This window comes from Pleurodeles waltl, chromosome 1_2 (genome assembly GCF_031143425.1).
Source record: "Pleurodeles waltl isolate 20211129_DDA chromosome 1_2, aPleWal1.hap1.20221129, whole genome shotgun sequence".
NCBI classification, from domain to species: domain Eukaryota; kingdom Metazoa; phylum Chordata; class Amphibia; order Caudata; family Salamandridae; genus Pleurodeles; species Pleurodeles waltl.
Window position 1 is genome coordinate 1337526417 of NC_090437.1, and position 25563 is coordinate 1337551979.

Sequence of the window (25563 nt, forward strand, 5' to 3'; positions counted from 1 at the left end):
TTGGCAGCAGCAGCAGCTGCAGTGAAACCCCGGGAAAGGTAGTTTGGCAGTACCCGGGTCTGTGCTAGAGACTCGGGGATCATGGAATTGTCTCCCCAATGCCAGAATGGCATTGGGGTGACAATTCCATGATCTTAGACATGTTACATGGCCATGTTCGGAGTTACCATTGTGACGCTATACATATGTAGTGACATATGTATAGTGCACGCGTGTAATGGTGTCCCCGCACTCACAAAGTCCGGGGAATTTGCCCTGAACAATGTGGGGGCACCTTGGCTAGTGCAGGGGGGCCCACACACTAAGTAACTTAGCACCCAACCTTTACCAGGTAAAGGTTAGACATATAGGTGACTTATAAGTTACTTAAGTGCAGTGGTAAATGGCTGTGAAATAACGTGGACGTTATTTCACTCAGGCTGCAATGGCAGGCCTGTGTAAGAATTGTCAGAGCTCCCTATGGGTGGCAAAAGAAATGCTGCAGCCCATAGGGATCTCCTGGAACCCCAATACCCTGGGTACCTCAGTACCATATACTAGGGAATTATAAGGGTGTTCCAGTATGCCAATGTAAATTGGTGAAATTGGTCACTAGCCTGTTAGTGACAATTTGGAAAGAAATGAGAGAGCATAACCACTGAGGTTCTGGTTAGCAGAGCCTCAGTGAGACAGTTAGTCATCACACAGGGAACACATACAGGGCACACTTATGAGCACTGGGGCCCTGGCTGGCAGGGTCCCAGTGACACATACAACTAAAACAACATATATACAGTGCAATATGGGGGTAACATGCCAGGCAAGATGGTACTTTCCCACACAGACTCCCCCCCCTTTTCTCTCGGATGCCACCAAGATTAGCTGCGGTGTCCCCCAAGGACCCTCTTCAACCTCTACATGACCCCACTAGCCAAAATCGTCAGAAGCCACGCACTCAACATCGTCTCCTACGCAGACGACACACAACTGATAGTCTCCCTCACCAACAACACAACCACCGGCGAAAACAAATTCCACGAAGGAATGAAAGCAGTTGTTGCCTGGATGAAAGATAGTTGCCTCAAACTGAACTCGGACAAAACAGAAGTCCTCATCCTCGGCTCTACACTCTCTGCCTGGAATGAGTCCTGGTGGCCCTCCGCCCTCGGAAACGCCCCCACCGGCCACGGCTGCAGCCTCAGCATCATCTTAGACTCATCACTTTCAATGGACTGACAGGTGGGCGCAGACTCATTGGGCTGCTTCCACACCCTGCGCATGCTTTGAAAAATCTACAAGTGGATCCCCACCGAAGCCAGAAGGACAGTCACCCAGGCTCTTGTCAGCAGCCGCCTTGACTACGGCAATGCTCTCTATGCCCGAACCATCGCCAAGACCCGGAAAAGACTACAATGGATCCAGAATGCCTCTGCCCGTCTCATCAAGAACACCCCACAATACAGCCACACCTCCACCCTCCTAAGAAACCTACACTGGCTGCCTATCGACAAGAGAATCACCTTCAAGCTCCTGACCCACGCCTACAAGGCCCTACACGACACCGGACCAGCCTACCTCAACCACAGACTCTTCTTCTACACTCCTGCCAGACAACTCTGCTCCACCGACCAGGCCCTCGCCAAGGTCCCCTGCATCTGGAAAACCACAGCCGGAGGAAGATCCTTCTCCGACATCGCCCCAAGACCTGAAACACCCTCCCCATCCACCTCAGGCAGTCACCCACCCTGTCACAGAAGGAAGGACATCAAGACCTGGCTCTTCGACTGATCCTCATCACTCCCCTATATTCCTCCTCCAGTACCTTGAGACCCTCACGGGTGAATAGCGGTGCTCCTCAAATCCCTGATTGATTGATTGATTGATTGTGTAAATGATGTGACCAACAGGGAGGAAGCCATCCAACAACCACGAAAAACATTAAGCCCAGTGGCTGACACTGACCCAAAAACCATCTGTGTATCATTCACTACATCATGGTCAAAATATGGACCTATACAAATATTCCATCCACAGTGTGAACTAGTGCAATATTTTCATGGTAATGATATAGTAGGAGGTGATATTGAGGATTCCTCATTTCTGTAAGATGATATTTCGACCGTGATATCGTGAGATACAGTTGTGTGACAAACGGCTGAACATTCCACAATTGTGAGCATGTGATTGCATCATTATTTGGCACTGTAGTTGGACCCTGACACGATACCCCACGTCCCTCTGTTGAGGGCCCCACAGCTCACCTGGAGTAACAAGCAACTCCCATGGGGTGGACATAGGGTCCCACAGCCTACCTGGAGTAACAAGTGACTACCACGGGGCAGAGAAAGGTCCCCACAACCTACCTTGAGTAAGAAGTGATTCCCATGGGGCAGAGAAAGGGCTTCACGTTCTACCTGGATTAACAAGTGACTTTGAAGAGTTGGAAAAAGGGCCCCTCAGCATACCTGGAGTAACAAGTGACTCCACCGGGGCAGAGAAAGGGCACCACAGCCTACCTGGAGTAACAAGCAACTCCCACTGGGGTGGACAAACAGTCCCAGAGCCTACCTGGAGTAACAAGTGACTCCCACGAGGCAGAGAAAGGGCCCCACAACCTACCTTGAGTAACAAGTGATTTTGAAGGGGTGGAAAAAGGGCCCCACAGCCTACCTGGATTAAGAAAGGACTCCAACGGGGGTGGAGAAAGGGCCCCACATCTTACCTGGAGTATCAAGTGACTTCGTAGTGGTGGAAAAAGGGCACCACACCCTACCTGGAGTAAGAAGTGATTCCCACAGGGCTGATAAAGGGCCCCACCACCTACCTGTTGTAACAAGTGACTTTGAAGGGGTGGAAAAAATACCCTACAGCCTACTTGGAGTAAGAAGTGATTCCCACAGGGTGGAGAGAGGGCCCCACAGCCTACCTGGAGTAACAAGTGACTTCGACGAGGTGGAAAAAGGGCCCCACAACCTACCTGGAGCAACAAGTGACTCCTACAGGGATGGAGAAAGTACCCCACAGCCTACCTGGAGCAACAAGGGACTCCTATTGGGGCAGAGAAAGGGCTACGCAGCCTACCTGGAATAGAAAGTGACTCCCAAGGTGCAGAGAAAGTTGCACCACAGCCTACCTGGACTAACAAGTGGCTCCCATGGGGACAGAGAAAAGCCCTCACAGTATACCTGGAGTAACAAGTTACTCCCAGGGGGGCGGAGAAAGGGCTCCACAGCCTACCTGGAATAAGAAGTGATTGGCAACATCATTCATTGTAGACCTTGGGTCCCACCCAAGCCTTACCGTCCCTGCGTCACAGAATGCAGGGGCCAGTTTGGGGTGCAGGATCTTGTCCGAGGAAGAGTCTGACAGCTGGTGGCTGCTGTTGCTCCCCCACACAAACACGGCGACCACTTCCACCTCTCTGCTGGGGGCCGTGGCAAGATAGCCGTGGAGACTGGTGGTCTGAGAGGCCAGATGGCAAATCTAGAGAAGGGAAGAGAGAGAGGAAACACAGGGATTACAAAATAAAGTGGGTCCAAGTGAAAACAAAAAACCTTTTGCATCAATTATTATTTTTCTGTATCACCTACAGCCAGATCACAACCCCATTCAAGTGGTAACAATGTTCTTTGCATCCAGGAAAACTTAGATGCTGTTTCAGGGTTCTCAGAATCACACACTAGAGAGATTGCAGCCATGGTCTGGATTAATACATACAAACGTATGAGCCCAGTCTTCTATTTGATGTGTGCGATCCCCGTGGGGTCCATCTCATGCCCACTTCTTTCAGACTAGACGTGTTGCCTGTTGGTTCAATCCTAACAACTTTGGGCCTTATTCACAAAGGTAAAGTTAGACTTTTGGTCTAAGTTTAGTCCAAAAGTCTAACTTTACTACTTTTCAGTATTCACAAAGGTAAGTTACGAGTAGTATCTTTACATCAGCACTTGACGCAGAATTCTGCACTCAGGAAGGAGATGCACCCCTAGTGTGGAGATTTCTCACAATTGTGGAGATTCCACTCTGGTTCTGGAGTGGAATCTACGCACTCGGGTGGACATTTAAGATGCTACTCCTAACTTAACTTTGTGAATACCGAAAGTCGTAAACTTAGGCTTTTGGTCTAAGTTTACCTTTCTGAATCAGGCCCTTTGTGTAGGAGGCTGGCCTGGCTTGTAGTGAGTACCAAGGGGTACTTACACCTTGCACCAGGTCCAGGTATCCCTTATTAGTGTAGAGGGGTGTCTAGCAGCTTAGGCTGATAGAAAATGGTAGCTTAGCAGAGCAGCTTAGGCTGAACTAGGAGACGAGTGAAGCTCCTACAGTACCACTAGTGTCAGATGCACAATATCATAAGAAAACACAATACACAGATATACTAAAAATAAAGGTACTTTATGTTTATGACAATATGCCAAAGTATCTCAGTGAGTACCCTCAGTATGAGGATAGCAAATATACACAAGATATATGTACACAATACCAAAATATGCAGTAATAGCAATAGAAAACAGTGCAAACAATGTATAGTCACAATAGAATGCAATGGGGGCACATAGGGATAGGTGCAACACAAACCATATGCTCTAGAAGTGGAATGCAAACCACGAATGCACCCCAAACCTATGTGACCTTGTAGAGGGTCGCTGGGACTGTATGAAAACAGTGAGGGTTAGAAAAATAGCCCACCCCAAGACCCTGAAAAGTGGGTGCAAAGTGCACCTAAGTTCCCCAGAGAGCACAGAAGTCGTGATAGGGGAATTCTGCAAGAAAGACCAACACCAGCAATGCAACAACAATGGATTTCCAGACGAGAGTACCTGTGGAACAAGGGGACCAAGTCCAAGAGTCACGATCAAGTCGGGAGTGGGCAGATGCCCAGGAAATGCCAGCTGTGGGTGCAAAGAAGCTGCCACCCGATGGTAGAAGCTGTGGATTCAGCAAGAACGAAGAGGGCTAGAAACTTCCCCTTTGGAGGATGGATGTCCCACGTCGTGAAGAAGCTTGCAGAGGTATTTTCGTGCAGAAAGACCACAAACAAGCCTTGCTAGCTGCAAGGGTCGCGGTTAGGATTTTTGGATGCTGCTGTGGCCCAGGAGGGACCAGGATGTCGCCAAATGCGTGAGGAGACAGAGGGGGCGTCCAGCAAGACAAAGAGCCCACTCAGAAGCAAGCAGCACCCACAGAAGTGCCGGAACAAGCACTACGAAGTGGGGTTAACCGGAGCTCACCCGAAGTCACAAAGGAAGGTCCCACGACGCCGGAGGACAACTCAGGAGGTCGTGCACTGCAGGTTAGAGTGCCGGGGACCCAGGCTTGGCTGTGCACAAAGGAAATCCTGGAAGAGTGCACAGGGGCCGGAGCAGCTGCAAATCACGCGGTACCCAGCAATGCAGTCTAGCGTGGGGAGGCAAGGACTTACCTCCACCAAACTTGGACTGAAGAGTCACTGGACTGTGGGAGTCACTTGGACAGAGTTGCTGAGTTCAAGGGACCTCGCTCGTCGTGCTGAGAGGAGACCCAGAGGACCGGTGATGCAATTCTTTGGTGCCTGCGGTTGCAGGGGGAAGATTCCGTCGACCCACAGGAGATTTCTTTGGAGCTTCTAGTGCAGAGAGGAGGCAGACTACCCCACAGCATGCACCACCAGGAAAACAGTCGAGAAGGCGGCAGGATCAGCGTTACAAGGTCGCAGTAGTCGTCTTTGCTACTTTGTTGCAGTTTTGCAGGCTTCCAGCGCGGTCAGCAGTCGATTCCTTGGCAGAAGGTGAAGAGAGAGATGCAGAGGAACTCTGATGAGCTCTTGCATTCGTTATCTACAGAATTCCCCAAAGCAGAGACCCTAAATAGCCAGAAAAGGAGGTTTGGCTACTTAGGAGAGAGGATAGGCTAGCAACACCTGGAGGAGCCTATCAGAAGGAGTCTCTGACGTCACCTGCTGGCCCTGGCCACTCAGAGCAGTCCAGTGTGCCAGCAGCACCTCTGTTTCCAAGATGGCAGAGGTCTGGAGCACACTGGAGGAGCTCTGGGCACCTCCCAGGGGAGGTGCAGGTCAGGGGAGTGGTCACTCCCCTTTCCTTTGTCGAGTTTCGCGCCAGAGCAGGGCTGGGGGATCCCTGAACCGGTGTAGACTGGCAACATTTCCAGAGGCTGGGGGAGGCTACTCCTCCCCAGCCCTAACACCTTTTTCCAAAGGGAGAGGGTGTAACACCCTCTCTCTGAGGAAGTCCTTTGTTCTGCCTTCCTGGGCCAAGCCTGGCTGGACCCCAGGAGGGCAGAAACCTGTCTGAAGGGTTGGCAGCAGCAACAGCTGCAGTGAAACCCCTGAAAAGGCAGTTTGGCAGTACCCGGGTCTCTGCTAGAGACCCGGGGAATCATGGGATTGTCTCCCCAATACCAGGATGGCATTGGGGGGGCAATTCCATGATCTTAGACATGTTACATGTCCATGTTCGGAGTTACCATTGTAACGCTACACATAGGTAGTGACCTATGTGTAGTGCACGTGTGTAATGGTGTCCCCGCACTCACAAAGTCCGGGGAATTTGCCCTGAACAATGTGGGAGCACCTTGGCTAGTGCCAGGGCGCCCACACACTAAGTAACTTAGCACCCAACCTTTACCAGGTAAAGGTTAGACATATAGGTGACTTATAAGTTACTTAAGTGCAGTGGTAAATGGCTGTGAAATAACGTGGACGTTATTTCACTCAGGCTGCAGTGGCAGGCCTGTGTAAGAATTGTCAGAGCTCCCTATGGGTGGCAAAAGAAATGCTGCAGCCCATAGGGATCTCCTGGAACCCCAATACCCTGGGTACCTCAGTACCATATACTAGGGAATTATAAGGGTGTTCCAGTATGCCAATGTAAATTGGTGAAATTGGTCACTAGCCTGTTAGTGACAATTTGGAAAGAAATGAGAGAGCATAACCACTGAGGTTCTGATTACCAGAGCCTCAGTGAGACAGTTAGTCATAACACAGGTAACACATACAGGGCACACTTATGAGCACTGGGGCCCTGGCTGACAGGGTCCCAGTGACACATACACTAAAACAACATATATACAGTGAAATATGGGGGTAACATGCCAGGCAAGATGGTACTTTCCTACACTTTGGCGGTCATTCCTACCTTGGCAGGCGGCGGTCGCTGCCTGCCTGGCGGGAACCGCCAGAAGACCGTACCGCGGTCAAAAGACCGCGGCGGTCATTCTGACTTTCCCGCTGGGCTGGCGGGCGACCGCCAAAAGGCCGCCCGCCCGCCCAGCGGGAAAGCACCAGCAACGAGGAATGGAGCCGGCGGATTTGCTGGTGTGCGACGGGTGCAGTTCCACCCGTCGCGATTTTCAGTGTCTGCCAAGCAGACACTGAAAATCAATGTGGGGCCCTGTTAGGGGGCCCCACGACACCCGTTCCCGCCAGCCAGGTTCTGGCGGTGAAAACCGCCAGAACCAGGATGGTGGGAAGGGGGTCGGAATCCCCATGGCGGCGCTGCTTGCAGCGCCGCCGTGGAGGGTTCACAGGGGCAGCGGGAAGCCGGCGGGAAACCACTGGCATCCCTTTTCTGACCGCAGCTTTACCGCCGCGGTCAGAATAGCCCCAGAAGCACCGCCAGCCTGTTGGCGGTGCTTCCTCCGTCCCCTACCCTGGCGGTCTTGGACCGCCAAGGTAGGAATGACCCCCTTTGTCTCTTCCATATTGGCAACAGATGAACACTCTTGGAAACCAAATCATGAGCCCAAAATGATCTCAGAAGAACTGATGTGGACAACCAAATGACACTAAGCCTGGCAAAGCCAGAGGTTCTGAGGGTTGGATAGGTTCCCCTGCCATTCCGTAGCCAAAGTAGTCAACAGCACTGGTAGAATGCCCAGCTCCGGCACTCTTACCAAACTCCTGGGTGTGCTGCAAAGTCTCCCCCATTCTATCAATCTGAGGAGGTTAAGGGGTATTAACCCCTTTGCTGCCGGGCTTTTTCCCCCTCCTGTGACAAACCTTTTTTTGGCTATTTCGGGTAGTCCGCGCTTAGGCCTTTGTAACTTTTTGTCCACATAAGCTACCCATACCAAATTTGCTTCCTTTTTTTCCAACATCCTAGGCATTCTAGAGTTACCCAGAGTTTGTGGGTTCCCTGGAGGAGACCAAGAAATTAGCCAAAATACAGATAAAGTTTTTTATTTATTTTTTAAATGGGAAAAAAAAGGCTGCAGAAGGAAGCTTGTGTTTTTTTCCCTGAAAAAGACATCAACAAATGGTTTGTGGTGCTAAAATCACCATCTTTTCAGCTTTCAGGGACAGGAAGACTGGATTCAGAAAACCCAATTTTTTAACACAATTTTGGCATTTTACTGGGACATACCCGATTTGTTTATATTTTTGTGCTTTCGGCCTCCTTACAGTTAGTGACATAAATGGGTGTGAAACCAATGCTGGATCCTGGACAGCTAAACATTTATGAACAGTAGACAAAATTCTGAATTCAGCAAGGGGTCATTTGTGTATATCCTTCAAGGTTTTCCTACAGAAAGTAATAGCTGAAATAAAAACTATTTGAAATTGAGGTGAAAAAAGAGCCATTTCTGTCCACGTTTTCTTCTATATAACTTTTTCCTGCGATGTCAGATTTTTGAAAGCAATATACCATTACATCTGCTGGACTCCTCTGGTTGCGGGGATATATAGGGCATGTAGGTTCATCAAGAACCCTAGCTACCCAGAGCCAATAAAGGAGCTGCACGTTACAATGGGTTTTCATTGTATACCGGGTATACAGCAATTCATTTGGTGAAATATAAAGAGTGAAAAAGGGTATCAAGGAAACCTTTGTATTTCCAAAATGGGCACAAGATAAGGTGTAGACAAGCAGTGGTTATTTGCACATCTCTGAATTCTGGGGTCACCTTACTGTGCATGTGAATTACAGGGCATTTCTCAAATAGGCGTTTTTTTTACACACTGTCTTACATTTGGAAGTTAAAAATGGAGAGAAAGACAAGAGGCAATAACACTTGCTCTTCCGTTCTGTGTCCCCCTAAGTTTCCTGATACAAATGGTATCTCACTTGTGTGGGTAGGCCTAATGCCCGTGACAGGAAACGCAACATGGAGACATCACATTTTTACATTGAAATCTGACGTGTTTTTTGGAAAGTGCCTAGCTGTTGATTTTGGCCTCTAGCTCAGCCAGCACCTAGGGAAACATACCAAGCCTGTGCATTTTATAAAACTAGAGAGCTTGGGAAATCCAGGATGGGGTGACTTGTGGGGCTCCCACCAGGTTCTGTTACCCAAAATCCTTTGCAAACCTCAAAATTTGGCAAAAAAAACACTTTTTCCTCATATTTCGGTGATAGAAAGTTCAGGAATCTGAGATGAGCCACACATTTTCTTCCACCCAGTATTCCCCCAAGTCTCCCAATAAAAATGGTATGTCACTTGTGTGGGTAGGCCTAGTGCCCGCAACAGGAAACACCCCAAAACGCAACATGGACACATCAAATCTTTACATTGACAACTGATGTGTTTTTTGGAAAGTGCCAAGCTGTGGATTTTTGGTCCCTAACTCATATGACATTTAGGAAAACCTACCAAACCTGTGCATTTTTTAAAACTAGACACCTAGGGGAACCCAGGATAGGGAAACTTGTGGCACTCTCACCAGGTTCTGTTACCCAGAATCCTCTGCAAATCTCAACATTTTTTCCTCACATTTTGGTGATGGAAAGTTCTGGAGTCTGAGAGGAGCAACGAATTTCCCTCCACCCAGCACTCCCCCCAAGTCTCCTGATAAAAATGGTACCTTACTTGTGTGGTAGGACTTGTGCTCGCGACAGGAAATGCCCCAAAACACAACATGGGCCCATCACATTTTCCCAAAGAAAACTGACCTGTTTTTGCAAAGTGCCTAGCTGTGGACTTTGGCCTCTAGCTCATCAGGGACCTAGGAAAACCTAGCAAACTTGGACATTTCCAAAAACTAGACACCTAGGGCATCCCAGGATGGGGTAACTTGTGGCGCCCTCAACAGGTTCTGTTACCCAGAAACCTTAGCAAACCTCAAAATTTGGCTAAAAAACACTTTTTCCTCACATTTCGGTGCTGCAAAGTTCTGGAATCTGAGGGGAGCCACAAACTTCCTGCTACCTAGCATTCCCCCACATCTCTCAATAAAAATGGTACCTCACTTGTGTGGGTAGGCCTAGTGCCCGCGACAGGAAATGCCCCAAAACACTACGTGGTCACATCAAAATTATCAATTACAAAACTACCTGTTTTTGCAGAGGGGGGCACCTGCATTTTTGGTCCTGGGCTCAGCAGCCATCTAGGGAAACCTACCACACCCAGACATTTCTGAAAACTAGACACCCGAGGGAGTCCAGGGATATGTGGCTAGTGTGGATCCCCCAGTGTTTGCTTACCCACAATCCTCAGCAAACCTCACATTTAGCTTAAACAATCACATTTTCCCAACATTTCTGTGTGGGATCACTGCACCTGCACAAATTTCCCACCACCCAACATTCCCCTCATTCTCCTGATAAAAATTATACCTCACTTGTGTAGGTGGGCCAAGTGCCTGTGACAGGGAAGAGCCAAAAACATGTCAAAATTGAGGGGGAACCAAAGCGGTTCCAAAAGGGCAGTTTGAAAAAAAACTTTTAGGCTGACAAGTGGGGCAGAATTATTATCGGTATGGATGCGGCAATGCTGGGTGGTAGGAATTTTGTGGATTCCTGCATATTCCGGGAAGGTTCTATCACAAAAATGTGGGAAAAATGTGTGATTTCAAGCAAAGTTGGAGGTTTGCAGGGCATTGTGGGTAAGAAAATGGTCCGGGGTGCATATGAAGCACATTACTCTGGACTCACCCAGATGTTTAGTTTTCAGATGTGTCTAGGTCTCGTACATTTTTCTAGAGAGCAGCGTCCCAAAGTCCAAAAAGTGCAGCCCTCACCATTCCCAGTGGGACTATTTTGAGAGTTAGACAAGCTCTCATGGCCCAAATGTAAAACCAAACCCCCAAATAATCAAATGTCCTCTTGCATGCTGTTGGGATAAGATCTTTCAGAGTGCGGGGGAGAGCTGACAGCCGGATACCCCAGTTAGTTGGGGTGTGGGCATAAACATGCCCATACTGGTTGGTAGCCACCACCCCACTATTTTTATTTTTTCCCTGGCATCTAATAGACTTTCTGCCCCCTGCAGGGAGTGGATCAGGGGTAATTGCCCAATCTGCCCACCGGTGGGCAGAACAACTTTGTCCCCATTTATTTGGGGTGGGGTATGGCCACACCACCACCCTCTTTTAAAAAAAAAAAATTCTTCCCTGGTCTCTTCTGGGCTTTCTGCAACCCTTGGGGGCAGATGGGCCTTACAAAAATAGGCCGATCTGCCCCCCAGGGGGGCAGAAATGACCAACAGTAATATGCACCCATGGGGAGCGACCCTCCGAAACAAAACAAACACACACAAACCAATCCGTTTTGCCTAAGTGGTTTCTGCCCCCCCCGGGGCGTATCTGCCTAATAGAAATAGGCCGATCTACCCCTAAGGGGGGCAGAATGGCCTAAAACCAACTTGCCCCCCAGGGCAGTGACCCTTGCCTAAGGGGTCGCTCTCCACATCTAAAAAACAAAAAGAAAATGATCCCTGGTGTCTAGTGGCTTCAGCCCCCACTGGGGGCAGATTGGCATAATTAAAATAGGTCAATCTGCCCCCAGAGCTGCAGAAAAGGCCTCAAACAAATTGCTTCCCAGGGGAGCGACCCTTGCCTTGCAGAAATACCCAGAGCGACATGAGATGAAAGGCCTTCACATGCCAGCGCAAGCATTGCCAATGAGATGGCAGAGATGCAGGAATGCGGCAGTCTGAATGCTGACAAACACCCCACATAGAGAACACATCACCAGACAGCAAGCAGCCCCACCCCAGGTGACCAGTGGGACACCCAGAGCATCCTGTGAACTTGGTCTCACATTTCTGACACATCTACAAAGTAGGAACGTCCTCCGCTCTACTACAGATGCCTTGGCACACAAAATACAAAGTGTCCTTCCCAATCCAGGTGCCTACACCCTGGCGGAAGAAGATCAAAGGGCTGCCACAAACCAAGTTAGAACCAGAAGGCCACAACGTGTGGTTTGTGAGCTCCATAATACATCAATAAATCTAAATAACATCAACAAAGCACAATTCAACACAACAATAGCACAATACAGATTAACTTACTACAGTACAACTTGACATAACTGAAGAGAGTATACCTTAAGACAACACAGAGTAATAATTCTGAATGTACTCTTATAGGAACAATGCAAGACAGTGTGAGACTTTGCATTAACTCATGCTCTGATGTCAAGTGGTTGCAAACATGTGCAACCGCACCTAAGTATATCCACTATGCCAACCCATGAGGCTCTTGTGTAGTACTGTTCCAATTACGTTTGCAAACACCAATGACTAGATCTACACTTTATTTACTCAAAAACTACTGGCCAATCTTCCTGCTTACTTTCCCAGCTAAGGTACCAGAACAACTCATCAACAAGCAACTGAATAGTTACCCGAATGGTAACCAGCTACACAACATCTCCCAATCTGGCTTACGCAGCAATCACAGCACCAAGACTAGCCTGGTCGCAGCCATGGGCGTCATCCGTACCCTCCTCATCCAAGGAGAAACAGCAGCCCTGATCCTCCTTGACCTCTCTGCAGCCTTCAATACCGTATCCCACCACCCGCTGATCAAAAGACTCCATCAGATTGGCATCCAAGGGGACGCACTCAGATGGATCAGCTACTTTCTCAATGGAAGAACCCAGAGGAGTCACCTACCTCCATTCACCTCCAAACCAAACCTGCACGGTCCCCCAGGTTCATCCCTAAACCCCACGCTTTTTAACACATATATAACTCCGCTAGCCAACATCATCAGATCCTATGGCCTCAACATAATCTCCTACGCAGACAACACCAAACTCATCCTCTCTCTCACTGATGACCCCACCAGCACTAAAACCAACTTCCACAGTTGTATCCACAAGTGTTGCCGACTGGATTAAAGAAAACTGCCTGCAGCTAAACACAGACAAAACAGAAGTTCTGATCTTTGGCTAGGGCAGGAACACATGAAATGATTCCTGGTGGCCTTCAGAACTAAGACCCGCACCCACTGTCTCCAAACATGCCAGAAACCTCAGAATCATCGACACTAGGCTCACCATGGAATCACAGATTAACACAGTCTCCTCTGCCTGGTTCTTCACTCTGTGCATGCTACATAAGACTTTCAAGTGGCTACCCCCGCACATGAGACACACCATGACGCAGACCCTCAACATTAGTTTAGTAGACTACGACAATGTGCTCTACATAGGAATCACCTTGCAACTCCTACAAAGACATGAGACCACACAGAATGCCGCAGCCAGACTCATCCTTGACCTTCCCTGACGATACCACATCACACCATACCTGAGGCAACTCCACTAGCTCCCGTGCAGAAAAGGTGCGTATTCAAGCTGCTGATCCACGCACACAAATCTCTTCACAACAACGACCCGTCTACCCCTGCCTCCCTATCACTTGACAACCCTCCATGCATGCACTGAAGCAGAAGTGGAGGATGTGCCTTCTCCCACATAGCAGCAAGAACCTGGAACAGCCTCCCCACCCATCTCCGAACCATCACCTCTCATCTGGAATTCCCTAGCTGGCTATTCAAATGAGCCGCTGAGACCTGCAAGCGCCTGGATACCCTAAAGGGTCATTAGTTGTACTTTACAAATCCTGTTTGATTGACTGATTTACCGTAGCACCAGGTTCTAGTTTACTACAATTGCCACCCACCACTTGGAAGCCATGCCATCAGCTCCCACTATCAGTTGTTATTGCAGGGATTGCCCGCGCTCCCTCAGTCCATATTCCAGCATTATGTAGAGTCTGGCCCAGGGGCTACGGTCCTGTGGCACTTGATGCCGGTTGTTACTGGGCTTTAGTATATTTCAGTAGTAACACCGAACAGTTTAGAATCAGAAGTTTTACAACCGCCTGCCAGTCATGCAGGTGCCAACATGCACATCATTGCTGGTCAGGACACATTTACTTGCATGAAAACTATGCATCACCGTTACTCCATGTGAGTCCCATGAAACTGCTTCCACCCCTCTTCAGTGCAAAACATCTTCGAATGACAAGGCTGCGGGGATGCAAGGGCCACTCTGCACCGTGTGTTCAAAACCTGTCTGTGAGAGAAAGCGTTGCTGTGTGTCCCTGTCGCGAGTAAGATAAATAATTAATACATACTGGAACGCTTCAGAATGACGTCCAGCTCTGTCACTTCCGGCCTACTGGCAATCCACTGATAGTCATTTTGTTGCAGATTTGATGTGGTACATTGTAACCAAGCTACAAGAATGAAAATTCAAGGGCATCAGCAAGCAACCTATAGCAAGTCACAGCCGTGATGGGGATAAAGAGGGGCGGCGAGTGTGGGAAGCAAGCAACAGTAGTGGTGGACGGGGCATGTCGTGAGCAACAGGACTACATGTAGCTGCCAGGTTTCCCAGGTGCATGTGTGATGTGCTGCTCAGTGCAGGCTTTTCCTTTGAATTCTGGGACTTGTAGTACTGTTTTAAAATGAAATAAACAAGCCTACAATTCCCAGAATTCAAAGAAAAAACCGGGACTGGAGCAGCACATCCTGAATGGACCCAGGAAACTTGTCAGGGCTGACTTTAATCCCAGAATTCAAAGGAGAAATCTGGACTGGAACAGCACATCAAGCATGGACCTGGAAAACTTGTCAGGTATGACAGACACCCCTCACGTGGAGAGTGGGAGAGTCTAGTGAGTAACACTATTACACACAAGGGTACTGATCTTGGTCAGTAATTGTTCAATAGCTGTAACACCTCCCAGAAGACACCACAGGGGCAGGAAATGACCACATAGCAGTACAAGGACACACTCAGGCAGGCTCTGGTGGATACAGTCAGTACCCTCCTGTGCCAGGTACTGGCAGGTGACAACATCATAGGAAGTGGTACCACATCTGGAAGTGATGTCATCTTACTGGTAGCCCTCCCATGAAGGGCCTTCGCTGCAGGGTGAAACTCTTGTGCGTTCCAGTGGTGGCCCTCCCCTGATTTGGAGTTTGAGTATAATTAAACAAACCTCTTTGTTCCCAAGTGCTTGGGATGGCTTTCTTCAGTGTTCAGCTAACAAAATGCGCCCTCCCTAAGGACGGCCAAAGGACTGAAGGCCGCAAGTGTCATTGATTCTGAAATCTGTACCCATCACGGTGGCTGTTTCTTGTTCTGGGTTCAAAGAGAGGGGCTTAGGCTGTTCTTTAAACCTGCCCACTGGAGCAAGGTGTCTGCCCAAGAGCACACCTGCAGGCAACGCCATGCAGAAATGTAGCAGGACTTCAAGTTCAAAACTAGCATTACAAACAGCTACCTCAGTCTAGTCCCTCCCATCTCTCTGTCTGTCTCTTTCTCTGTGTGTCTGTCTGTCTCTCTCTCCCTTCTCTCTGTCTGTCTCTCTCTCCCCTCTCTCTGTCTCTGTCCCCTCTCTGTCTCTCTCTCTCTCCCCCCTCTCTCTGTCTCTCTCACTCTCCCCCTCTCTCTGGTTCTCTTTCTCTCTGTCTCTCTCTCCCTTCTCTCTATCTGTCTCTCTCTCCCCTCTCTCTGTCCCCTCTCTGTCTCTCTCACTCTCCCCCTCTCTCTGGTTCTCTTTCTCTCTGTCTGCCTCTCTCTCCCCTCTCTCTGTCTCTGTCCCCTCTCTGACTCTCTCTCTCTCCCCCCGCTCTCTGTCTCTCTCACTCCCCCCCTCTCTCTGGTTCTCTCTCTCTCTGTCTCTCTCTCTCTCTCTCCCCTCCCCTCTATCTTTGCCTCGCTCCCTCTCTCTCTCTCTGTCTCTGTCTCTCTTTCTCTCTGCTACTAGCGTACTGTCATGCCAGTGTGCCATGTGCCACCAGATGTTCCTTTTTCTGCTCCAGGCGTGCAGTCTCTCCAGACATTTCTTAAGGACTAGTTCAAGTTTTTCACTTACATTCTACCACTTGACAAAGCATGCAGATGTGTCCATTACTTACCGGTAATGGCATCACTCCGACTCCCTCGCCTTCCTTCTTAATCAATGAGGCTTCCTTGTCGCCAAAAGACCCCTTGTTTCCTAAACAAAATGTCCCCTCCCCGTCCTGTACGTAAACAAGCCAAGCAGGCACTCTGCTATTCAGAATAGGGAGGGCGGGAGGAGCCTGGAAGGAAAGCAAGGGATTAGGACTAGGAGTAATGCAGTAATCGGTAAGTAATGGATGCATTACCTTCCGTCCCTCCCTCGCCTTCCTTCTTAACCAATGAGACATTGCAAGTAAAAATAGAAACAGAAGACTGAGTTGCAAACACCAAACTTCAATACAGTGCCCAGGAAACACGCAAAAATACCTCTATTTCCTCATAGAGGACCAATACATCACCCAAACATTCTAGATCAGCAATCCGATAGTGGCAAACAAACATGGAGAGAGTGGACCAAGTCCTTTCCCTACAGATTTCACAACTGATGTGCCCTGCAACTCAGCCACTGTTGCTACCAAACCACGTGTGGACTGCCCTTGAACACCCGGAGGAGGAACCACACCATTCAGCTCATACACCAACAAGAGCAGAGAACGGATCCACCTACTCAGGGTAGCAGCAGAAGGCTTCTCCCCTTTCTTAGCAGGATCAAAATTTACAAATAATGCATCTCCTTTACGGAACAACTTCATCAAATACAGGTGCCACAGCAAAGACCACTGCACAGACAGTGCAATCTGCACTCCTCATCTAAGGACAGCTCAGGACAAAATGCTGGCAGGATCACCTCCTGAATTGACTTTAGGAATGAATGAGGGAACTGGAACCTGAACAATCCTGTCCTGAAACACATTATAGAAAGAAAACTTACAAGACAAGGCTCTTATCTCCCCCAAGCTCATGGCAGACGTAATGGCCACTAAATCATAAATGTTAAAAGTTTCAAATCAACACCCTCAAATGTCCCAAATTGAAGCCCTGTCAAGACATTCAAAACCAGCAGCAGATTCCAAATAGGGAAAGAAAGACCCGTTCTAATAAACAAGTTCACTAGATCCTGAAAAAACATAGGCATCAGCCCCCGATCATCTGTCGGATTCTGCCAAGAGCCACGAAATGCTTGAACCGCCGCCCACTGAACCCTTAAAGTGGCAGCCGACAAATCCAAGTTAGCACCATCCTGTAAACACTGCATAACCAGAAATAGACTGGCCACATAGGATCTACCTACCTCCTCAAACAACAAGTACAAAAGGCCCTCCAATGCCGGGCATAATAATGCACACTGGAAATCTCTGTGAAGCCAGCAAGGTCACTGCCAGCTACACAGGAATCCCCAGATCAGTTAACCCTCTCCGTTCAACCTCCATGCTGTCAAACGCAACTTCTCAAGGACCCAAGAGGAAGGGCTGGAAAGACAAGCGTGGACGCCACCACCAGAAGATTCCACTCCGGACTGCTACTTGTCAACTGCAGTTGAGGGAACCAATTCAGTGGTGCCACCAAAACAGCTAGGCCCTCTCTCTCCTGGCTATCACCAGAAAAGCCCTGACCAACTGAAAAAGAGGGAAGGCATTTATCAGCCCCAGAGGCCAATGACAAGTCAACCCGCCCACCGCCCAAGCCTCCGGGAACAAATTTCCTCACTTTTGCATTCCCTGGAGAAACCAACAGGTCTAACACCGGAAGACCTCACCTCAACACCAGCAGATGAACAGAAAAGGGTGTAGGGATAAATCCTTGGAGGGTGGAATTTATCTGCGTAACAGATCTGCTCAGACATTATGCTCCCCCCTGAATATACAAAGCATTCAGAGACAGAACAAAAACCTGTGCCCATAAGAAAATGCCCCATGCAATCAAGCTCAGAACCATGGACCTGTTGACATAAGCCTTCATCACCAGATTGTCTGTTTGAACCAGTACTGCTTTCCCTTTCAGGAGCACCTGAAAATGCACCAGAGCCAGAAGAACAGTCTTCAACTCCCTCCAATTTGACGACCTCTGAGAATCCTGAAGAGACCAAAACCCCTGAACCTTCTCTGAACCCAGCCAAGACCCCCACCTGGAAAGATTGGCATCTGTTGTAACAAACACCAGAGCTGGAGGATCTCCTTGACCAGACGCTCTCACTCCAGCCACTGCAACAGTTCCCTGCGGACCAGAGCTGCCATCAGGATACGGTCCTGAAGATTGAGAGTCCCTGGAGACCAATGGGATAGAATCCAATTGACCAGAATGAGCGGGTGAAACCTAGCCCAAGGGCCTTGGAACACAGCTGACGCCAAGTGATTCTGCAACTGCAACCACTCCAAAACCCGAGGAGCATCCTGAGCCACCAAAGACCGAACCTGATCCTGCAGGTGACAGAACTCCTCTGTGACAAGTCACCAACCCCCTGAGAGTCAGAAACCGTGCCCCAATGAACACCACGTCCTGGGACAGATCCAAAGATGACTTTTCCCAGTTTATCAACAATCTGTGCCCTGGTATGACCTGCAACACTTTAGTTACATGAACCCCCAATTGTGACTCCCTTGCAGCCTGAACCAAGAGATCATCCAGATAAGAATGCACGAACACCCCCTCTGCATGAACGATAGCCATCAGTGGTGCCAGAACCTTTGAAAAAACCTGGAGTGAGGACATGAACCAGGAGGAAAGAACACAAAAAAGAAAATGCTGGCCTCCCAATGCAAACTGTAGAAAGTGTTGAGAGGGAACTGTTACATGGATGTGCAGGTAGGCATCCTGCATATCCATGGATGTGAAAAAATCTGCTGGACCTATCAGCAGTATAATCATGTGAAAAGTCAACATTCCGGAATGTACAGCATTTATCCAAGAATTGACCCATTTGAGATCCAGGACCGGAAACTAGATCAAATAAATGGGTCCCTTTCTCTTGCTCTGCCACTGGAACCCTGCAGATGGCCTCTTTTTCCAACACCTTCTTGACCCCATTGATCAGTGCCAGCCTCTTTTCCTCTGCAAAAGGACACCAGTATCTGGAGGAACGTGATCAAAGTCTATTTTGTAGCCATTGGCCACAATGTCTAGCACCCATCGGTCTGACACATCCTGCTGCCAAACGGACAAAAAATGCCAGAGCCTGCCCCTACCGGTAATGCCCCACCGTGGCAGTGATTGTCAGGAGCTCTTCTCAGAGGCCCCCTTCTGAGCAGAAAGAGTGCATTTTGGAGAAAACAGGGGCTGAAACCTTCTTCTCTGCTTAGGGGAGGACTTATAAGATTTCCTGGACACAGCAGACGTGTGTTTAATATCTGAGATAATGTCAGCCAGAAACCTCGCTTGCTGTTCGATCGCTGCAAATAAATCAGAGCACTCAGTCAACTCCTGAATGGCCAAAGCCAGCTTATCAAAGTCTTGCACCAGCGATTGTGTCGAATACGCTGAGAAAAGACTTGCCTCCCACGCCAAATTCTCAGACGAAAACACTCTCTTAAGACCAGAGTCCGCTTTCCTATCTGTGGCATCGGCAGGAGTACAGTCCTCTGGATTGATGGCCATTTTGCTGATCAGGGTAGCCACAATTGAGTCCAGATGAACTGAATGAGGAAGAGCGTCCTCCCCTTCCAACAACGACAATATCTGTAGCAATCGAGGGACCTGAATCGTATCCACATCCTTCCATTCCATCATTACCATATCCATAACAGGACCCGGAAAGGGCATGGCACACCTAGAGCGTGCAACATATTGAGGCAACAGAATATTCCCCACCTCTTCTACTTGAAAAGACAGAAATCTCAGGTTGTCCCTCTCATGGGCCAGAATGTCCCACATCTCTTCACAGGAAACATACTTTCCTCCCGATGAAGTAGATAGCACCTCCAAACGCAAGGCCGAAGAATCATTGTCTGCCACCAAAGTCTCAGGCTTGGCTGGTTTCCTGGGCTTCCTGCTACCGCAAGCATGTCTTGCACATCTTCCCTAGACATGAGAGGGGCACTCCCCGCTCCTGGACTCTGAGCGTCCCGAGTCCTCTTGTGAGGGAAAGGAACATCCTCCTCCAAGGAAGAAGTAGTTGACAGCACATGCTTCCGCTCGCTAGCTCTCTTCCCTTCCATGATCAAACACAAATGCCCCAAAATCCATCAGGGCACCTTAAATAAGGGAAACAAACCCCATACTTAACCAATGGCGAAATGCCAGCGGAGCCAAACCAGGATCCAATCACAGCCTCACATTTTCCCCCCAATATTGGAAAGAAAAATAGGTTTAAAACTGTTCCTAATATTTTTCGAAATGCCTCCGAAAATGTGTCCTGCCAAGCAGAGGCGCCGATCCAGAATCTCAGTCCCAGCTGGACTGCCCAACTCCGTTGTCCACCAGCCACAGTGCCAAGCACAGATCGCCACCCAGCCGGGAGACCGCCGCTTGGAGCTCCGCCTCCTCTGCCAGCCGGGATCCAACTATGAAGTCCCCCAGTGCCCGCCGTGAAGGAGGAGAGAAGGGAAGTCTCCAGGGCGGGGGGGACACTTTATTTAGGAATGGAGGGGTCTACTGGAGGCAAGGAAGCCTCGTTGGTTAAGAAAGAAGGCAAGGGAGAGACAGGAGGTAATGAATATTCTCCCATTCACAAATATGTTAGGTGTTGCTTGAAACTTTGTATTTCTATGTAAAATCGTTTCTATGACCTTACTTTGAAACATACATGTTATCTGAGCTTCTGCTTTAACACTGTAATCCACACATAGGATAAATTACAGGCACTGACACAGTCGATATGTCTTTCCTTTAAATTGCTGATCTATTGGGTTTATTGACATTAACTAATTCTTATTAGAACTGGTGCATTGCGCTGGTGCAGACATATAGATGGCCATCTTGGAATGGGGTTTCTAATAAACGAAACAAACTCCAAGATGGCCACTGATGCGTGAGCATGCATTGTCATTCCCTTGCAACCATTTTTACATTTTATAGATTACCGTTCCAATGTGGCAGATGGCTAGTTTTGAACAATAAAGTAAAACATGAAAATCTATTCCAAGACGCCGGCCGGGTGCCATATTTCTGAAATTTCTGGAATGGTACTAGCCGGGCATTAATGCCCTGCTAACATCCTTGTAAAGGTCACAAACAGGGTGGGGGAGGCTTAGGGGAAACCGGAGCTTGTGTGCCGAATTATGGCGCTACACGGTTTAGAGGCAAAAGAATGCCTCCAAGCAGTGTAGCGCCATTTTCTGGTGCACAACCCCCATGGACATGCCACCACCCCAATGGCCATTGTCCCCTGGGCATGGCCATTGTGGCCAGCGCCATGCAGGGGGTCGCAAGTCAGGGCCCCCGGGCGTGAAAAAAAATACTTAGCTGGACTTACCTGGGATCGGTCCTCCATCCTGTGGTGTCCCTCTGGTGTGGGTGGGGGTGTGCCTGGGGGCAGGGAAGAGCACATGTGGGAACTTTCCATGGTCTCTGACCATGAAAATATGCCTACAGGTCCCTCAACGCCTGCCCATACCCAGGCATTAAATAATGGCACTAAGCAAGCTTAGCGCCGTTATTTAAGGCCCCCATCCCCGTGCTGGACCTTAGCACTGGGGGATAAATATGGCGAAAAGGCTTATTGTCCATTTCTGGATGGGAATGCCTACCTGCATCTCATTGAACCAAGGTAGGTTTTCACATCCAGAAAATAACGTTAACTCCATGACTTTGGCGCTAGACGTGTCCAGCACCAAAGTATAAATATGGAGTTAAGTTTGCGCTGAATTAGAGTAAAATAAATTATGCTAATTCAGTACAAACCAAGTATAAATATGGGCCCTAGTGTGTGAGAACGTGAACAAAAGAAGAGAGTGAGCCAGCAAAATAAATAAAGATGGGAAGTGAGAAGAGAGGAGCAATGGATGAGAAGGAGGGGAACGATAAAGGCAGCATCTGGAAGCTTCAAAAGGTATCATGTTAAAGAAAGAACTAAAAAACAGGGAGGGGAATGGAGGATCAGCAGGGGATGAGAGTAGGAATGAGAGAGTGGGAGGCAGGATGTGAAGACAACAAGGCTGAATCAAAGGAAAAAGAGTCCCCTGAAGTCAGCACTGGATGGATACAACTCACCAAATGCGAGCAATGTGAAGCAGCAATTGTCCAGGGGCAGGGCCTACACATGCGCAATGAGGAAGCCATCAAATGAGGAATAGAGAATTGAGATAGACAAGAAATCTACCCAATTATAACAAAGCACATCCTCTGGGTTGAACGGTTTACAAGGGTCTGCCAGGCCTGGGACAGGATTCCGTTGAGGATCATCCTGTCCGGCAGACAGCTAAAGTGACTGTAGGTGACGCCTAAAAACCACTCTGGGTGGATTGGCTGGTCACCTTGAGATTTGATTGTTTGTGTAGGCTGGATGGAGACCTGTTCACTGCTACCCTGTCCTGAATGGTCCTTCCTTTCAGTGATAGTCATGTGTGTGCCACTGCTCTCCCTCCTCAGTAAATGCTTCTCAGTGCTGTAAATCTGTTGCATGCCTCTGCTGTGCTCTCCCTCCTTCATCGTAGTGCAGGGTTGGCCTATTGCAAGCTAAGCTTCCCTGTCCCCATCCATCCATCCATCACCAGTACAGTGACATTTGTACAAGTGAGTGTGAGCTGGTATCTCTCAGCCTGTTCAAGGATTGTTGAGAGTGCCTACTTGGCAGGCCGCATGATGGCATGTAGGCCATGTGTTGGCAAGCAAATGCTCCAGTACACTGTGGCTCAGAAACATGACAGCATTGGTGCTTGGAAAACTGAACTAAGTACTACCATGACAAAACCTAAAAGAGCTAAGCAAGCACTGGGTGGCCTGAATAGTGCATTGAAGCTTTAGTGCCTCAGGCCCCATCTCCTGCCTGCCGGGGTGTTAATTGTACAACCTTGGATTGGATGCTGCGGATCCTGTTAGTGCATAATTAACAGAGATTCAGGGATAACCTCTAAGAATCTCCTGCGCAATGAGGAGTTACAAGAGGAATCTATAACTCCTAACCCGATTCTCTTATAATTTCTCTCTCTCCCATGCAGTTTCCTCTAGAGACTCTGGCTGTTTTCAGAAGTCTGAATCCTTGGGAAAACAAGAGAGTCCTACGGTAACTCACAGGACCTCATAATTCCCAATCTACCAGTAACAGGGTTACCACCAAATTATTGCAATACCAAAAAACAAAAACAAAACTGTTCCTTCTTGTTCAAGCCTTGACTAAGGAAGGCTTGTTCAACAAACACAAACAATTATAATTAGATAGCACAGGACATTCTTACAACATTTGAGTTTCTTAAATGAGGTTATCCATAAGAAACTACAGTCCTACCACAAGAGGGTTATACTGAGAGCATTGATCTGTGTCCACTCACCTCCTCCATGAGGCGGAGGGCACCTTGCACCGGGGTAAAGCCTTCTTCTGAGCCAGTCATTGGGATCTCTCCTTGAGTCGAGTCGACAGCAGCGCCCTGCGCAATATCACAACATAGACACAAATTACAATAGTATAAAGGTCAAGAAAGACCAAAAACCTTATGTCAGACACTTGGTGAAGATGAGAACTCACCTGGCACCTAAAGAGAATATCCAGCAAGAAATGTAGAGTTTTAATTAAGGATCGCCTGTGACATGTACACCACTACAAGATTTGACACAGCTTATGCAATGTGATGATTGTGTACACCAAAGGTAACTATAAAACGGAATCTAGAGCGACAAAACAGGTATGGGATGAGAAAAACACCAGTACACAAAGACCATAGGAGACAGCCCAGAGAAAAGATAGAAGAACGATCAAAAAAAAGCGAGTGGTTTGAGGTTGAGTACCAGTGAAGCTCATGTGCTAGACACATGTGAGACCAGTCTCCGCGCCCATCGGTGAGTCCCAGGCAAGATGGTCCTCAAAGGAATCCTATCCCACCCCAGGCAGAGGTGGCTCACTGTGTAGCAGCCCACCAATCCCTTCACTGACACTGGTCTGTTAACTTGTACTGAAACTTTGTGCTGTGATAAACCGTCTATCAATTCTTTAAATGACGTCATCAGAGCAGGACATCACAAGCCATGGGGTTCGTACACAATTGTGCACCTGAAAAAACAGACTTCTAGAACATAGTTCAAATCTACAATAATATTAAATGCAAATATATTCAACATTTAATGATATCTACCTACAAAAATTCCTCAGGTCCCAAATGTTTAAGGACTCTAGATAGAATAGTAGTTTAATATAGTTCTACTGGGATTTAGGATTTTTTCTTTTATTTATGGGCAGATGTTATTGTGTAATGAATATTTTAGCAGACAACATTATTCATTAGTAGAGGAGGGGATATTTTTCTGCGAGTGTTTTCACATAGAATCCGCAAGGGGTGTGTGCGCACTCCTAGAGAAATTTTCTGAAAAAAGATACTTTATTTATATAGAGCATTAGGCATAAACACCACAGAGGCAGCAGCAAACTCCTCCTGGCCACAGCTGGATCCACACATTGTGGAACTGTGGTGGAGGTTACAATATAGAGTGAGGTCATTTTGTATTTTAACAATATTTAATAATTTTAGATATACATGATTATTTGTTGGGTAGTCGTATTTTGGGGTTTAAAAACGGTTCCTATTTAATTTATTAGAGTTGTGGGGGTAATTGGTGGATTGGTGGGTAAGGTTTAATGCTTAATCTAAATAAATAAAATCATGTTGGGAGAGTTCAATGTATATGTTTTGTGTTATTTTTGATATTTCAATTGTATTGTTTGTTATATTTAATGTTCAATTGGGTCATTTGTTATCTTGTGGTTTTGGATGGTTGTAAATATGATGTTTAATAGTATGGCTCATGGTGTTTGTTTGCGGTATTGGTGGGTAGTGTTTTATCACTAAGGCCCTCATTACAACCTGGCGGTAAATCCCACTTACCGCTGTGCAGAAGACCGCCAACATACCGCTGCGGCTGCGGAAAAATACACACACATATACAAAACACAACCACATTGGACAATTCGAAATACACACACCTGATACACACACCACACCTACACACCCAATCCAATATAAAGCACACACCCACATCACCCACAAACCCTTACTACCAGAATTTTGAAACCACGCCAAAGAGATACACTACCTAAAACAACACCAGAATCCACAGACACACAACACGATCTCTTACACAACATCCACCTATCTCAAACAACACACACCAACACACCCCCTCACACATCACAACAGACACCACCTCACACATCACCCACACCACATCATGGCACCTCAATGACATCCCAGGTTCTCTGAGGAGGAGCTCAGGGTCATGGTGGAGTAAATCGTCTGGGTAGAGCCACAGCTATTCGGATCACAGGTGCAGCAGACATCCACTGCGAGGAAGATGGAGCTATGGCGCAGAATTGTTGACAGGGTCAACGCAGTGGGACAGCATCCAAGAACTAGGGGTGACATCAGAAAGAGGTGGAATGACCTACAGGGGAAGGTGCGTTCCGTGGTCTCCAGACACCAGA

The 25563-nt window shown here is 48.1% G+C and overlaps 1 protein-coding gene across 1 annotated transcript in view; it reads right to left on the reverse strand.

The window, feature by feature from the left end:
- Positions 1 to 25563, reverse strand: part of LOC138257190 (probable E3 ubiquitin-protein ligase HERC1) — an 805868-nt gene that overhangs the window by 731580 nt on the left and 48725 nt on the right. Inside the window, exons 2-4 of the mRNA XM_069205891.1 lie at positions 23423 to 23518; positions 16076 to 16240; positions 3280 to 3462 (exon numbers count right to left, since the gene is read on the reverse strand). Of these exons, the coding sequence (XP_069061992.1) occupies positions 3280 to 3462; positions 16076 to 16240; positions 23423 to 23518 (444 nt within the window). The remainder of the gene's footprint in view (positions 1 to 3279; positions 3463 to 16075; positions 16241 to 23422; positions 23519 to 25563) is intronic.